Source organism: Nasonia vitripennis, unplaced genomic scaffold (assembly GCF_009193385.2).
Source record: "Nasonia vitripennis strain AsymCx unplaced genomic scaffold, Nvit_psr_1.1 unplaced0248, whole genome shotgun sequence".
In the NCBI taxonomy this organism is placed as follows: domain Eukaryota; kingdom Metazoa; phylum Arthropoda; class Insecta; order Hymenoptera; family Pteromalidae; genus Nasonia; species Nasonia vitripennis.
The window spans coordinates 85519-101834 of NW_022280027.1; the positions used below are offsets into that span (position 1 = coordinate 85519).

Below are 16316 nucleotides of genomic sequence, written 5' to 3' on the forward strand. Positions count from 1 at the left end.
AATGTAGTATTTAGCAATACAAATATAATAAAATTTATTAGTTGGATCATACAAATATAATAAAATTTAAAAAACATTTTGCAATTTTACTAACAAAGTTTTGTAGACTTTCTATAGAAATGGTTATTTATATATTGTAAATATAAATTACCTGCAAAAGTCTGTAGCTTGGGTATAGATTATAACTCCTTTTTACTGCCATTGTTTACGACTGTATAACATCTCTACTCATATGTATAATAAATTAAGAAGATTACGAATATGCATTATTTATTTTTGTATACAAAAAATTAGATGACCTAAATTGCAAAACGACGATTGCCAATTCAACAACAATACTTTCTTGTAAGTCATATATACATAATTGCATACATATGTATATATACTTAATACTGTTGCCAGGGATGGCAACCGGAAGTGCAGAAACTTGCACCGAATGGCTAGCTTCAGACCACGGCGCGTAGAAAATAAATTTCTATAGTCCGTAGCGCGAGAGTCGCTCTTCTGCAGTGCGTTCTGCTAGGCGCATGTAAACAGCTGTGCATAAATCCTCGCAGTGCCTGCGTACTTGTTGCTCAAACCCCTTCTCGTGCTGCTAATAGTTGTAATAGTGTAGTGTTGTAAAATGTGCGAACAAAAGCAGGGATTCCAGCAGTTGTGGGTGTACGGGAGATGCTGCTGTTTTGTGAATTGTCAAGTTGTAAAATGTGTGCTGCAGCAGTCGAGCTCATTGCTTCAGATGTTCTGGACCATCGCTGTACTTATTCTCTTATACAGAAGCTATTGCACACTTGAACAAAACTGGCGAGTGAACAGTCTGACTTTCACACAGAGCTCCAAAATCAAGATGTTAGGTTGGAATGGATTTAATATTTGCAACGGTTGAGGTGATGACTGAGAAGAGTTTATCGATTATGTTGTGACTACCAAAGTTTCATTAGACGTGCAACCTGATGCCATCCCTGGTGTCACAGAGACTTCATGCGAGACCAGAATCCAGAAAAAAACAACGTTGGATTAGTCATTCATCAGTCAAGCGTATGATACATGTATAGCTGGATATTTTTCTACTTTGACATAAATTTTGCTTGTTTAATATGAAATATTTATTGCAGTCATGTATGCACCTACCCTATTTGACTCTGTTGAAAAAATTTGGTCTGGAAATCCAATTATTATACGCATAAAATGGTTCACCACTGCCTTGAATTGCTCATTAATGAGATGGGGCATGTGTTGTTTAAAATTCTGGTCACTGTGGTACAATGCAGGAATGGTCTCAACAATTCTACTGTTTCCAATATCGATAGTAGTCATTTTAAAGTGACACTTAACATTTGGCTGTACAATTCAGCATCGCCAAATGAAAAGAAAGAACAAGTATTGGAACTTATGGTAAATTTAATTGTATTTTTATTACCATTCTATTATTAGTGTTCTTGAAAGTTATAAAAATAATTTAATCGTCACCAGGTTCCAGGAGTTGACATTCCTTACAACGAGATGGGATACTACGTGCTCTCATTAATATTATGCAGTGCTATGCATGAGATGGGACATGCTATGGCAGCAGTTAGAGAAGATGTACACTGATTTTTCTTGACAAATGCTGGTGTCTTCATCAAAGATATCTCACTGGTAAGTTGTAATACACTTTAGATCTTCTTGTTATAAACCAGTAATTGCATACTTGAAAATGTATTTCAGTAATCTCCTCTATTAGTACCTTTTGGACTTTTAACAGGAGATGTAGTACACAGAATTTATTACTGTTACGTAAAGAATTCAACAAATTGGAGAACGTGTATTCTGCAAGCAACTCAGGCTACTGTATAACGGATATAAGATGGTGCAGGTATTTTCTTAACTAAGCAAGCTGATCCTTAAAATTAATCGATGCAGATTTTAATAAAGTTTAATTTTTAGGAATTAGATAAATCTTTTCTGGCTCCTGACAAAAACAATGGAGTCCATAACTGCTGTGATCAGCACAATGTAGAAAAGGGATATTTATGTATTGAGCATTTAGAAGGGTTTGACATTCAGGCTCTCAAAGGTGCCATGCACTTTTGCCTTCCTACTCGAGCAATTGTACAAAGCTTCCATAATTTGTGCCAAAACAATGACTTATGTTAAGACCTGTGTTGGACAACAAAGGTAACTTTTTAGTTTGAAAATTTATAAATTTCTTTATTATTATTTTGACTGATAAATATCTCATTTACAGATTGTACAAATTTTCCAGAGGCCTTCATTTTACTCTGCAAGTGAGACTCCCTTAAGAAGCAAGATACAGCATCAGAGTGCACGCTCAATGATTACTTTGGCCATAACAACCACATTTACATTGCTCCTTGGGTTTAATTTGATAAATATGTACCTGCATAAAATGTAGACTATGTGACTTATTATACAGTTATTGTGATGTATAAGCTAGGGCAACTATATAAAAATGTACAGATATTTACTGCTGATGAATTTATAAATATAAAAACAGGAAAATAAATATAAGAGGATATACATACACATAACAAATATTGTGACTCTTAATTACACTTTATTACGTTGATGAAAAAGAATATTAATATGCATAATTAACTTTGTATAATTTTATCTATGTTTATGTATGTATGCTTTATTTATTTATTTATTTATTTATTTATTTTTTTTGCAAAAATTGAAATGATATAAGTATAGATGTAATGGAATTAAAAAAAATGCTGATTGGAACAACAAAATTATACTTTTATATTGTAGTACACAACACGTTCTTATTCAAATGTACAGTAGATATTGTAGTGTAGAGGATAATTGTTACGGTTAATTGTTATTTTGACCTATACATATGTATACCGATGAATCTGAGTAAAATGACCGATGTATGATTATTCCTTTAGTGTAAAATCCTTTTTGTATTGTTTACAAGAGTGTTTCGTATAATATTCCGTACAATACTATTGTTTATTGAAATAAACATCGACCATTTCTTATAAGATTGAAGAGGCATAAGTTCGCGAACAAAATAGCATATATGAATCTAATGTATATAACTCCAAACAATTAGCCTTAATTGCATACCATTCTAGAAAACCGTCTCACTCCCAACCGAATTTCTGGGCTTAACCGGTAATTATCCTTCGTTTAACTTTCACAGTCTCGTGCGCCTAGTTGCCCCGGAGAATAAAAATAAAAAGGTAGAAATCCACGTGCTATGTATGTGTCCTCGAGTATTGTACACTCCTTTATAATTAATTTTATAATTTATAATTTTTTCTCATTGTAGTCCGTCCTTATCTTTGTACAGTATGAGCACACACAAATAAAATTCTTTTTACTGTGTTCGACCTAAATTCTTTTTTCTCGCAGCGATTATTAGGAAGCATTAGAGTCATTGACTAAAATAATATTCATTTAGCCAAATTTATCTTTTCTATAATATTGATTTTACATGAATTATACAATCGTATAATTTGGTGATATTTACAAATAATTTTGAGTATTTCATTGTGGCTGCTTTTTTCAACTTCAATAGGGTTTTAAAATCTGCCAGACTAGCTAATATATTGGAGTATATTTTAAAGATTAAAAAATAAAAATATTTGTACAATTCATTATGGAATATGTTTCGAAGATGTTATTTTGAAAATGTGACTTATTCGCCATTGCATGCAACTAACAGAGGTTTTTACTAAATAATACACTTTGTTTTTTATTATGAATACAATTTATTATTACACATAATAAACATGAAAAATCCACTGTATACTCAATGCTTGTAATAGCGTTGACGGTTTCTTTTTACTTCCCGTGCAGCATCTAAAAAATAAATTTCATTATAATTAACATATTAATGTTCGTACCCTGTTGGAAAAGGACGATTGAAGTCGATTAGATCACTTATCGACTTGAATAGTAATTCTTAGCGCACGAGATAAATCAATATTAATATTTATGAACCTACCCTATCTAAAACGATTCCTCCTTACTTGCGGAAATAATCTCCATAAGAATTTTCACTTGCGGATTTCCCGTTTTCCATTTACCAAGAAAAGAAAATCGCTGATCCAGGTGCGGCGCTAAATTTGTATTTTCCTATAACTATACAAAAAAATCGTTAATATTAATATTTTTGACACGAATCGATTTCTCCTCATTTGCGGATTATGTAGAAATTATCATTATATGGATTACCTGTCAGAATAAATCAAAAATAATGTTATAAATTTTCACTCTTTCCGAGTGTATCTCCGCGGCCGATATCGCGTACGCGAAAGAAAATTTAGCGTGCGTGAAACTTTTGTAGCGTATGCGAAATCAACAAACAAATTTTCTAGAGAGTTATTGCATCGCTACTGATTAACTTTTATACCTGACTATAACTAAAGAAATCATCCATATGTGTCAGCATACTTAAATGGGGATGATTGCTTTAGTTACAGTCACGTAAAAATTCCTTACCACTAAGAGTTAAGCTTACTTTTATTGTGCATACATACATTTTTATACGTAATGATGTTACTTTCGCACACGCTACAAAAGTTTCGCGCACGCTAAATTTTCTTTCATGTACGCGATATCGGCCGCGCAGACACACTCTTTCCCGAGTGCAAATTTAGAACATTATTTTTTAATTATTTTGATGAGTAATCCATATTATGAGAATTTCTACATAATCCGCAAATGAGGAGAAATCGATTCGTGTACAAAATATTAATATTAACGATTGTTTGGTATAGTTATAGGAAAATACAATTTTAGCGCCGTCGTTTTACATATAGGTAGGTTTATAAATAATAATATTTATTTATTTCGGGTGCTAACTTCACAAGTCTTTTGCATTACAACTTGATAAAACGTGATAAAATACGATAAAAATCGATATAAGTCAATAAAACTTGATATGAAAAATTACAATTGAAATCGATAGATCATGATCTTGTAGAAATTTGAAGTTGTATCGACTTATATCGATTTTTATCGTATTTTATCACGTTTTATCAAGTTCTAATGAAAAAAATTGAATTAAGATTCACTATTCAAGCCAATTGAAATCTTATCGAGTTAAATAGTGAATTCTAATCGATTTCTATTCACTTTTTCCAGCGGGATATGTCAAGTATGCGCATAATTGTGCTTCCTATAATACCTCTTTCTTCTTGACGAATGCGTTCCTTTTCAGTTTCATGAAGTCTTCTTGCTGCTTCTTTGTTCAGCCATTGCTCATGCCTTTTGACAGCATAATATTGTCTGCGCCTGACCCACTTTCCACCTCGTTCTGCAATAAATATTAAATAAATACATATTAATCAAAGACTCTAATGCTCGTTATCTTTTTAAAATTATAAAGGATTGAAATAATCACTACGAGCGAGTGTAATTTTTACAGAATTTAATAGCCAACGTTTCGAAGGATTCATCCTTCATCATCAGGGCATCTAATAAAACATTATTTTGCACTAGTCACAATTTCAAAGAAAAACGCACATGTCATACCTATAAAAAAGCACAGAGAAACTTTGTTGTCACATATGAGTCACAAGTATACGTGTCCAAAAGAGTTAGTAAAAATTTAAATAGTCAAGTGTTAGAAAGATGAAAGTTGACCGTCTTTCATTCTATTCATAGTGTTGTCATGATAGTGTATGTGTAGCATTTCTGAAAATTTTAATGTGTCATCTTTCTAACACTTGTCTATTTAAATTTTTAAAATTTACCAATACTTGTATCTACCTAACCATAGTATTCGAATATTTCAGATTCGATATATTTAATTCCATTGATATTTCAACGTTATTTAATTATCGATCGACGGTACTACCTTAACGCGTGTTCCCTATTATACCCACATAGCACAGAACGTATCAGAAACGTTGTAGAAACGTTTCTGTGGAAACGTTAAACGTTTCTCATAAGGGGTTGACAAACGTTGCAGAAACGATTCTGAAACGTTAAAATGTCCCACTTTGTTGCAAATTTAACGTTTGGCAAACGTATGGGAAACGAGTTGCGAAACGTTGCTGCGTCGTTTCTAGCCCTGGGGGAAAAAATTATTTGTAAAAACTGCAACGTTTCAGTTTTGTCGGCGAAACGTTTCAGTTTTGTCGGCGAAACGTTTCAGTTTTGTCGGCGAAACGTTGCTGAACCAATAGCAAAATTTCAAAAATAGGCTTTAAAAAGTTTCAGTTTCGTTGTAAAAACGTTTCTAAATAAATTTTACAAAACTCTCGCGAACGTTTAGGAAACGTTCCTCAGACGTTTTAACTGGCAAATTAAAACATAAAAAAAAAGACGTTTCATTTTAAATTAATTAAAACAAATGTGTTAAATAAATATAACTGGAGGGTGAGTAAATTTTATGTGCAATGTATTTATTACCAATACCGCCTGCGACATTCATTACAAAAAATACTTGTTAATACAAGAATCGTCGATGTTACATTCTAAATTACACTTATATGTGTACGCTCGTTAGTTTACCTAAAAACGATAATGAAGAATTAAGAACAGAACAAAAATAAACTATACTCGATTATAGTTTCATATCCATTAAACATGGCTAAAATACCTAAAAAAAATAGATGTACAGTTGTACATACGTATAAATTTAGAGAAAAACGCAATACAAATCGTAATACAATTATAAATGAAATTCGTCTTCTTTTTCGCTATAAGCTTTTTGGTTTTCTTGAGCTTCTTGTTGGTTTCTTTTTTTGGGTTGTTCGCCTTCATGTTCCTTGTCTTTGTCGTTACGGGTTTTTAATTTCTTTGCTGTTGTTTCCATCCTTTTTTTTGCCTGCTTTAACCACGTTTTACACGTATCATCGGCCTCTTTGGTTTGGTAGGAGAAATCAACAACTTCATCTAGAGATTAATGAATCAATTAGATAACTATAACATACAAAATGAGCATAAAAACATTATTTAAAAAAGGAATATTATTACTTACTATGAATCAAATCCCATATGCGCAATGTACTAAACGGTTTCTTTTTCAACTGTCTATTTGTTCCACAGAAGTTGTAATGAATAGCAACTTTGTCGGTTAAAATACTAGCTAATTTCTCTCTTGTGATATCGTGTTTCGTGAGCCTTCTTCCTCCTATAGTTCTCAAATAGTTTCGCTGTAAAAATATTTCATTTAGTCTTATGTTATATAAAATTTAACATAAAAAAAGTCTTACTCACCACTTGCATGACGTAATTTCCATCACGAAGATCATCGTTGAACTTAATGAAATCTTTTAAAGAGTCAATCGGGAAACGAGATCGAATCGCAGACGATTCAGAAGAACAAATCGAACCGTTACTGGAAGTAGGTATCATTACCTGTCGCCTTTCATTTTGAAGCTTTTCTTCGGCTTGGTTGCGCAAAACTTCGTGTAACATTTCTGGAAGGAATATTAATAAATACAAATGTAGATTACATTGATATTTCTCATTGATTTTTTTGTATATGTTACGTCGATTATAAACGTTACTAGCTACATATACTATTTTATCTTCTTCCTTCAGATTTTTTATTTCTGTTAGCGCCAGTCGCTGACAGGGGCGTAGTTTCAAAAAGTTCTGCGCGTTTGATGGGTCTACATCGAGATTTACACGTTCTTCAGTGACAATTGTTGGTGCTGTTTTTTTTAAATTTTTCCTTTTACCATCGTCGTTCAGGTTTGTTTGACCAGCTGTGCGTTTAATTCCTCTATTTTCTTTTTCCCACGCTCGTTGTTGCTTCATAACGGCTTCATCGAATGAATCTATAGAAACCGTATTGTCAGATAATAAAGTTTATGAAAATGTATTACTTGGTGTCCTAATGTCCTTACCTGCATATCCTAGTATGTCGGTTACTCCTCGTGTGACCCAGTTTTTCGAAGGCTTCACCCTATTTACAATGTCATTCTGAATCACATATTCTGTATTAGTTTGAGGCCAAGCACACTCTTTTCGATCAAAGTTTAGCCAAAATCCTGGGACAACGACAGCTTCAGGCTTCTGTGCTAATTTCACTATGTACCATAATTTTTTGGTTTCTGTAAAAAAAGCAGATATAAATAATTGAATTTCAGTTCATCGAACGAATCATTTATAAAAATATTTGAAAAACATTGAAAAAATTTGCGTTTACTTTCAATTTTTAATATTCTAATCAATCAACATTTGAATTTATGACTTTAATACAAAGACAATTAATTAATTAATGAAATGCCAGTGGACAAAAAAAATACAGCTAATCGAACAGGCCTTTTAACGATTCGCATCGCTTGCAACGGAGCAAGTATTCACAGCTAACTTCACTATTGATTTGAAAAGTTCAGTACTCGACACGGTTGCGAATAAGTACCTAACCTTTTAACGTTTTAAATCGGAGTAATTACATTCTAGTAATTTATTAACCCTTCATACAATTGCAAGAATATAGATACAACGCAGTTAATATAATTATTGTCAGATAAGTATTTTACTCTGCACTTGAATATCTTGTCTCTTTATGTCTAAGATTTCTCTCTTTGTAAAAAGAATTTTCTTTTATTTTACAGATTTTTTAATGAGCAAAGATTCAGGAGTGTGAAGTGTAACATATAGAGTGCAATAATATGAAGAGGCCACACATTAGATTATTTTGGTTACTCGGTTATGGATGTAATTAGAGTAAAACGTGGATTATAAAGCCACTTTGGATATCTATTCACTTTTTCAATTTACCTGAAGAGTAGCAATCAACTGCAGTTTCATCATTTTCAGCATCAGAAAAATTATCTTGGTTTAAGTTTTGGAGACACTGGGTATGAGAGACGGATGGTCCATCGATAATTGGAGAAGCATCTGCTGTATCTAGAAAATATTCAAAATTATAAGTAACTATATAGTTGATATATACCAGTTGCATTATTGGACTTTGCTGTATTTTTGGTTCAAGAATCATATCAATCCTTGGCCTTTTACTTATAAGAATTTTGACTTTTATCTGGTTGCATTGACTTTGAGAGAAATGAAGGCAAAGTTATAATATAATTCTAAAGCTTAAAATACACCAGGAACCAAAAGTGTAATGCACTTTTTTAACAAATTAGTCTACGCAATACTTTTTCACAAATTTTGGAACGCACGTGCTACTTTTTCAATCAAACTTGATGACAGATGCATGCTAGGCTAAAAGCAGTTGCATTTTTGGATTCCACTGTGTTTTTAGGTCTAGAATCATATCAAAACTTGTCCTGTAACATGATAGAGGTTATCATGATTTTGAATTTCATGCATTCTCATTGACTATGTGAGAAAAGAAAGCAAAGCTATGGTATGATTCTGAAGCTTAAAATACACCTGGAACTAAGAATGCAATGCACTTTTTCAATCGATTAGTCTGCACAATTCTTTTTCACAAATTTAAGAACGCGCGTGCCACTTTTTCAATCAAACTTGATGACAGATGGATGCTTTACTGAAACCAGTCCCATTTTTAGATTTGGATGTATTTTTAGTTCATGAATCATGCGTACACTTGGTATATCACATAAATTTTATGTTGATTATAACTTTCAGCTGCCCTCAATGACAGCTGAGTGATAATATTGTATGGAATGTACAAATCTGGTGTACTATCATTGAGTCTGTAAGTATTCGACAACACTCATTACCTGCTGATTGTAAAATATTGCTGACTTTCTCACTACTATCAAGATCTTCCTCAGATTCTATCTCCATGGAATCTTGCGAATTGGAGTCATTCAATTGATCACAATACCCTGATGGCTCTTCGTTGGTGGGAGAAGGGCTGCCAAGCATTTCTATGAATGTAATAATTTTCATATGTAGGTATCAATCGAATACATAATTTCAATTATAGTACACTTTAGTTCTTTAAAATTATATGTAAAATAAAATCTTTAGATTAACTTAAAGAATAAAACTATTCAGCCCTGATTATTGTCAAAAGACTCGTTACCTCTATTTTTTCCAGTGACATTGTCTTCATCTTCAACAGCTAATAATTCCTTGTCTGCGACCACTGATATTTCATTATGTATTGCTGCGAAATTGTTTGATATTGGCTTACAGATTGTAGCAGTTATTTCTGTAAAACAATATTTGGTTAATACGCGAGTCAGTTTGCAATGACAATGAATGAAAACATTAATTTTTTCTAATAACAATGATTATATAGATATATATGTGTACTCGACTGTGATTGGCATGCCATAAAATTATCTACCTGTCAGTCCAGCATTAATGCTGATTTCTTTTGGATCACGGATTCTGCCTCTTTATCAGCGCTTGCTTCTGTTGGCGGCAATTGGTCGTTAACTGCAGAAATAGTGATCGCAGTTTCATCGTTAATTTTTCTTGACGAAGGCCCTGTTGGAAAATCCTGGTAGGTAAGTACGCCCTTCTCGCCGTCAGTGGTCTCCTCGTCCTCGGTGAAATCGCTCTCTTGTACTTTTTTACGCCTCATGCTTCTACTTTCTTTTGTTTGCTGACTAAATTCACGATCGACATCTGATTCATTGAAAGCTACGGGAAGCTTCTCTGCCGCTGCCTCATAAGTCGCTGAGGAAAAAAAAATTGCGTCTGTCTCGAGAAGTTTGCGCAGTTTTTAATAATACTTACTGTTCTTATCCGATAATATTCGACTAACATCGTACATCCTCCAATTCTTTTGCGGATTTTGTCGCTTTCGTGCCGCCTTTGTGTTTTGCGTATCTGTTCTATAAGGTGGCCAGTAAGTTTTTTGCTTATTCTTGCTTAACCAGAAATCCGGGATGACTTCTACGGAATTATCCGTGAATTCGACGATCAACCACGTTTCCGGCATCTTCGACAAGTCTCCTGTCACATCTTCTTTCTGGATCGACATTTTACCACTGATAGCACAAGTTGTCTCTGTTATGGCGTTGAAAAGTACAAAAATTCGTGTGTTCGCCACGAAGACGACGCGATCGGGCACCTACAGGTCGCGCCGGCTATGTGCTTAGAGTCTTAGACCGTCGTTTCTCACTCGCGCTCTTTCTCCATCCCCTCTCTTCTCCATGTTTCTTAGAAGAGCGCGTTCGAACTCACGCTGGCTAATCGCGGATTCTTCTTGTAGATACTTTGCAAATATACACACGTTACTATTAAGCGTATAACAATCTATAATCTAAGCGTAAACTTGGTTGCGATATTTTCCACGATATAATGTAATATAAAAAACAGTAGGTGGGCAGAAACCTTCTAGAAACGTTGCTGAAGCGCTACACTCTCTTTCTTATACCTAATATGTATACAATTATCTTTTCCAAACATTTGTTTATAACTAATTTAATCCTAACGACTTATGGATCTTACAGTATAGAAGGCAATGTGATTATTAAATGAAGACAATTAATTATTTTTCACACAGCGCGTGAAATAAATTAATTTTAGCTGTAATCTGAATGTGAGTGCAATATAGGTATAACCACAAAACTGTCTTCATAGGGAAATTTACAAAACTTGGATGTTATTCTACTTATATTCCACGAAGATATCTGTTCTTCGCTATTGCAAACTATATCTATATTGAAGTCGGTGGACGAGCAAGGTAAATTATAAAAACTTCGTGTCTTATTCATTCTTTTCCCTATAATATGTACTTCACCATTACTGTATTCAATAAAGTTTAATGCATTTATAATATACTTCCCATCCACCTGTAAACAGCTATTCTTAGAATCAAGACAATTGATTTTAAAAGTTTCAAATTGCGCGCATTTATACTGCACAACGTTAGCACAGTCATGCAATAGTGGGCCTTCGTCGTGCTGTTGAGATAATTTAATTTTTTTTTTATCTAGATACTCTGTTTTTTTTCCTACAGCTTCAATCTCAGCGCACCTACGCATAAGCTGTTGCAGAGGTTGATCGCCTTTTCTGATTAAGCGCTTTAATAGTCGTATTGAGTTTTCAAAGCGAAACGCTGAAAATTGCTCTAGATCTCCATATTTTTTTACATCGTTTACAATGTGTTGTATATTGTGTATGTTATATGAAACATATTCTGGACCATACAGTCTTTGAAAGTGTTTAACGAATGTCTTTATTAAATCTTCAGTATATTTTAAATACAATTTATTTTTGCAAAGTAGCGGATCGCTTAAAATTCTTATTGCAACATGAAGAGTCAAAAAATTTATATAGATATCTGATGCTAAAACAGTTTTTAATACAATAAATCCTGTATACAAAAGAAATTGTCTCAATTCAGTAGCTTTAAAACGTTTAACGTATTTTAAGCTTCGTGGCTTTCGTGCGAATTCGTATGGTATATGATTTTTCAAAAATAATAAATTTGATGAAATAGCATCTACTTTGACTTGTGGTAATGTATGCACAATGTTCGCAAATAACCAGATATACAGTAATTTACGTGTACAACCTAAATAAACAAGGTGCATGGGATCAAGTGGGACGCCTGTGACTAATCCCAGCCTAGGTATTTCATTCAAAATGCTTTCAGATTGTTGATAATTTCCTAAATAAGCATTTTGTCGGAATTCTTCGTCAGTTCTTAAGGTCGATATATCGCCAGGAAAACATACGCTTTTAAACATAACTCCTTCTATAGTACATTTCGAGCAACAGTTATATCCACTGTGATATTTAACATTTAGTACGAACGCTTTTGCTGGCGCATCACAAATTATAGCATAAATATTAACAATGTAAGTATCTTCTTCAATTATTAATCCACTGTTTGTTATTTCAACAGAATCTTCAACAAACTTTTTTAAAAATTCATTGGCATCGCTAGGCTTACTTTCACCTGCATACACACCAATTACAAATACATCTTTAATGATTCTATCAGAAGCTAGTATAGGCCATAGACCTTTGTCAGAACTTTCGGCTAAAGGAGCTCCATCAATATTAATTGTCAAATCAATATTCTTATCCTCAATACCACGTGATAGACGAGAATATATTATGTTTTGTATGCATTTCTTTAATCCAAAATGAACATAATGACCATTTCCTATGCTGTCTACTTCTGTATATCTCGGGGTTTTCAGAAGCGTACGAGGATCTAACGGCAAAGTTAGGCAAGGTATGTCCTTTCGTATTGCATGCAGCAAACTTGAAATTGCTGAATGGTTAATATTACATTTGATAGACCATTCAGTGATAACTGTTTTTAAGGCTTCTGAAGTAGATTTAATAAAGGATTCATTTCTTGCGATTTCGTTTTTTTCATAATATACATTATTAAACGTGTTTAGGTCTTGATTTTCATTTTCAGATGTTTCAGAATCAGTATCACTGTATCTATTAATGATATCACCTTCAAAGAATATATCACGTTCATTTGAATTCATACGAACAGATTCTAAAAACATTTCTGACATAACAGGCGCATCTATATTTGTTTTATTGACATGATTAAAAATACTATTAACATTTTCTTTGACATTATCAATGCAATTCGTAGAACTTGATATAAGTTGATCATTACATAACAATAACTTATCATTTTGTTTGCTTATATCACTACTACATGGTTCGCTAATACTTGTGCACTCCTTTGCAGGGATTAGAGAGGAACAAAAATTTTGTTGTATTCGCCTTTCATACCTTTCAGTTTGTTGTTTCACTTTACGTTTCCAGTGCCTATAGCTGTATCCATTTATTTTACGACTTGACTGATCCATACTATGTACTGCAAAATTAGGGTTTAACATAAAATTTGAGATTTGGAATATAAAAAAAAAATTTAGTGTATATTTCTTTATATAAAGAGGAATGGAAACGCATGACATACAATATAACAATATAGCTAAAAGTAACAAATAATTTTTAACATTTACAAACTTTGTAGAAACGTTTCCTAAACGTTTATAAGCAAACATGTGTAAAAATATTGTACTGTAAAATTATGTAAAATAATTACATAATTCTAGCTTTGAATTCAACATTACATTTAAAACTTTATTATAAGAGTAATAAGAGCATAATGGTTAAATCGTAAATCGTCTCCCTAATGAAATAATTTTTTGTAATACAGTAATTATGATTTTTACCTTTGTTAGTTGTAGTAGAATATATGCACAATCACAAATCAGCAACAAACTATTTCATACTTGCTCTGATAATTTCAGATATAAACACCCTTTCCAGCAACTCGTAAGGTCAAGCGTAAATCGTAATGTACTGGTGCGTGGCACTTGAAGTCTGAAGAAAAAACGACCCCGGTGCTGACCCGTCTTCGCAGCAAGGAAAAGAGTAACTGACAATGTTACATATATAAACACCCTATCCAAGAACAGCTACGCAGCACGAGCCCGTAATCCCACACCACGAAACGACGTGTAGTTCCGTGCCGATGATTTTCGGACTCTAGCGGCCCGAAAATCGTACAACAACAAAGCAGATGCGCGGTAGACGCGCCCAAAAAAAATGAGGTGATGTAGCCACCCCTCCTCCCTTCTTTATACCGATTTCTTACGCGCAACGTTATGCGTGTCTACGCGCGCACTGTTTTGCTCTTCGAAGAGTTCTTCTCCCCTCCCCTTGCTTACTAAGCAAAGCGATTTCGGGCCGCTGGTGTCCGAAATTCGTGGCTCCGCTGTATGAAAATAAGAGAGTATAAAAGAAGAGTTGGGATTAGGAAGAAGGTGTTACCAGTAGACCCCGACGTGGAAATATGCAGTTTGATGGTACAGCAACTTCTTCAATAAATCTAGTTTCGTGGTTACATATACCTATATTGCACTCACATTCAGATTACAGCTAAAATTAATTTATTTCACGCGCTGTGTGAAAAATAATTAATTGTCTTCATTTAATAATCACATTGCCTTCTATACTGTAAGATCCATAAGTCGTTAGGATTAAATTAGTTATAAACAAATGTTTGGAAAAGATAATTGTATACATATTAGGTATAAGAAAGAGAGTGTAGCGCTTCAGCAACGTTTCTAGAAGGTTTCTGCCCACCTACTGTTTTTTATATTACATTATATCGTGGAAAATATCGCAACCAAGTTTACGCTTAGATTATAGATTGTTATACGCTTAATAGTAACGTGTGTATATTTGCAAAGTATCTACAAGAAGAATCCGCGATTAGCCAGCGTGAGTTCGAACGCGCTCTTCTAAGAAACATGGAGAAGAGAGGGGATGGAGAAAGAGCGCGAGTGAGAAACGACGGTCTAAGACTCTAAGCACATAGCCGGCGCGACCTGTAGGTGCCCGATCGCGTCGTCTTCGTGGCGAACACACGAATTTTTGTACTTTTCAACGCCATAACAGAGACAACTTGTGCTATCAGTGGTAAAATGTCGATCCAGAAAGAAGATGTGACAGGAGACTTGTCGAAGATGCCGGAAACGTGGTTGATCGTCGAATTCACGGATAATTCCGTAGAAGTCATCCCGGATTTCTGGTTAAGCAAGAATAAGCAAAAAACTTACTGGCCACCTTATAGAACAGATACGCAAAACACAAAGGCGGCACGAAAGCGACAAAATCCGCAAAAGAATTGGAGGATGTACGATGTTAGTCGAATATTATCGGATAAGAACAGTAAGTATTATTAAAAACTGCGCAAACTTCTCGAGACAGACGCAATTTTTTTTTCCTCAGCGACTTATGAGGCAGCGGCAGAGAAGCTTCCCGTAGCTTTCAATGAATCAGATGTCGATCGTGAATTTAGTCAGCAAACAAAAGAAAGTAGAAGCATGAGGCGTAAAAAAGTACAAGAGAGCGATTTCACCGAGGACGAGGAGACCACTGACGGCGAGAAGGGCGTACTTACCTACCAGGATTTTCCAACAGGGCCTTCGTCAAGAAAAATTAACGATGAAACTGCGATCACTATTTCTGCAGTTAACGACCAATTGCCGCCAACAGAAGCAAGCGCTGATAAAGAGGCAGAATCCGTGATCCAAAAGAAATCAGCATTAATGCTGGACTGACAGGTAGATAATTTTATGACATGCCAATCACAGTCGAGTACACATATATATCTATATAATCATTGTTATTAGAAAAAATTAATGTTTTCATTCATTGTCATTGCAAACTGACTCGCGTATTAACCAAATATTGTTTTACAGAAATAACTGCTACAATCTGTAAGCCAATATCAAACAATTTCGCAGCAATACATAATGAAATATCAGTGGTCGCAGACAAGGAATTATTAGCTGTTGAAGATGAAGACAATGTCACTGGAAAAAATAGAGGTAACGAGTCTTTTGACAATAATCAGGGCTGAATAGTTTTATTCTTTAAGTTAATCTAAAGATTTTATTTTACATATAATTTTAAAGAACTAAAGTGTACTATAATTGAAATTATGTATTCGA

General features: G+C 33.8%; 2 protein-coding genes and 1 pseudogene across 3 annotated transcripts in view; 1 reads left to right on the forward strand and 2 right to left on the reverse strand.

Annotated features, from left to right (window-relative positions):
• The window catches only part of LOC100115097, a 41868-nt gene extending 41505 nt beyond the window's left edge, over positions 1-363 (reverse strand). Inside the window, exon 1 of one of the 2 annotated variants that reach the window (XR_004228361.2) lies at positions 152-363. The gene's annotated coding sequence lies outside the window, so the exon portion shown is untranslated. The remainder of the gene's footprint in view (positions 1-151) is intronic. The other variant, XM_001599077.6, reaches the window with a different exon arrangement.
• Positions 364-406: 43 nt separating this feature from the next.
• LOC116418346 lies at positions 407-3205 on the forward strand (annotated as a pseudogene).
• A 3142-nt stretch (positions 3206-6347) lies between these two features.
• Positions 6348-9817, reverse strand: LOC116418350. Its single transcript, XM_031933435.1, has 7 exons — positions 9633-9817; positions 8701-8829; positions 7821-8027; positions 7479-7751; positions 7186-7388; positions 6947-7121; positions 6348-6861 (listed from the first exon to the last, which is right to left on the reverse strand). The coding sequence occupies exons 1-7, from the start codon at positions 9802-9804 to the stop codon at positions 6638-6640; spliced, it is 1383 nt and encodes a 460-aa protein (XP_031789295.1). The 5' UTR covers positions 9805-9817; the 3' UTR covers positions 6348-6637.
• Positions 9818-16316: the final 6499 nt, after the last annotated feature.

Excerpts from the sequence above, each read along its gene's own strand:
- LOC116418350 (XM_031933435.1), bottom strand. The coding sequence starts at position 9,804 with ATGAAAATTATTACATTCATAGAAATGCTTGGCAGCCCTTCTCCCACC. Across the intron at positions 8,028-8,700 it reads AGTTGATTGCTACTCTTCAG|AAACCAAAAAATTATGGTAC; the intron begins GTAAATTGAAAA and ends CTTTTTTTACAG. Across the intron at positions 7,122-7,185 it reads GAAATTACGTCATGCAAGTG|CGAAACTATTTGAGAACTAT; the intron begins GTGAGTAAGACT and ends ATATTTTTACAG.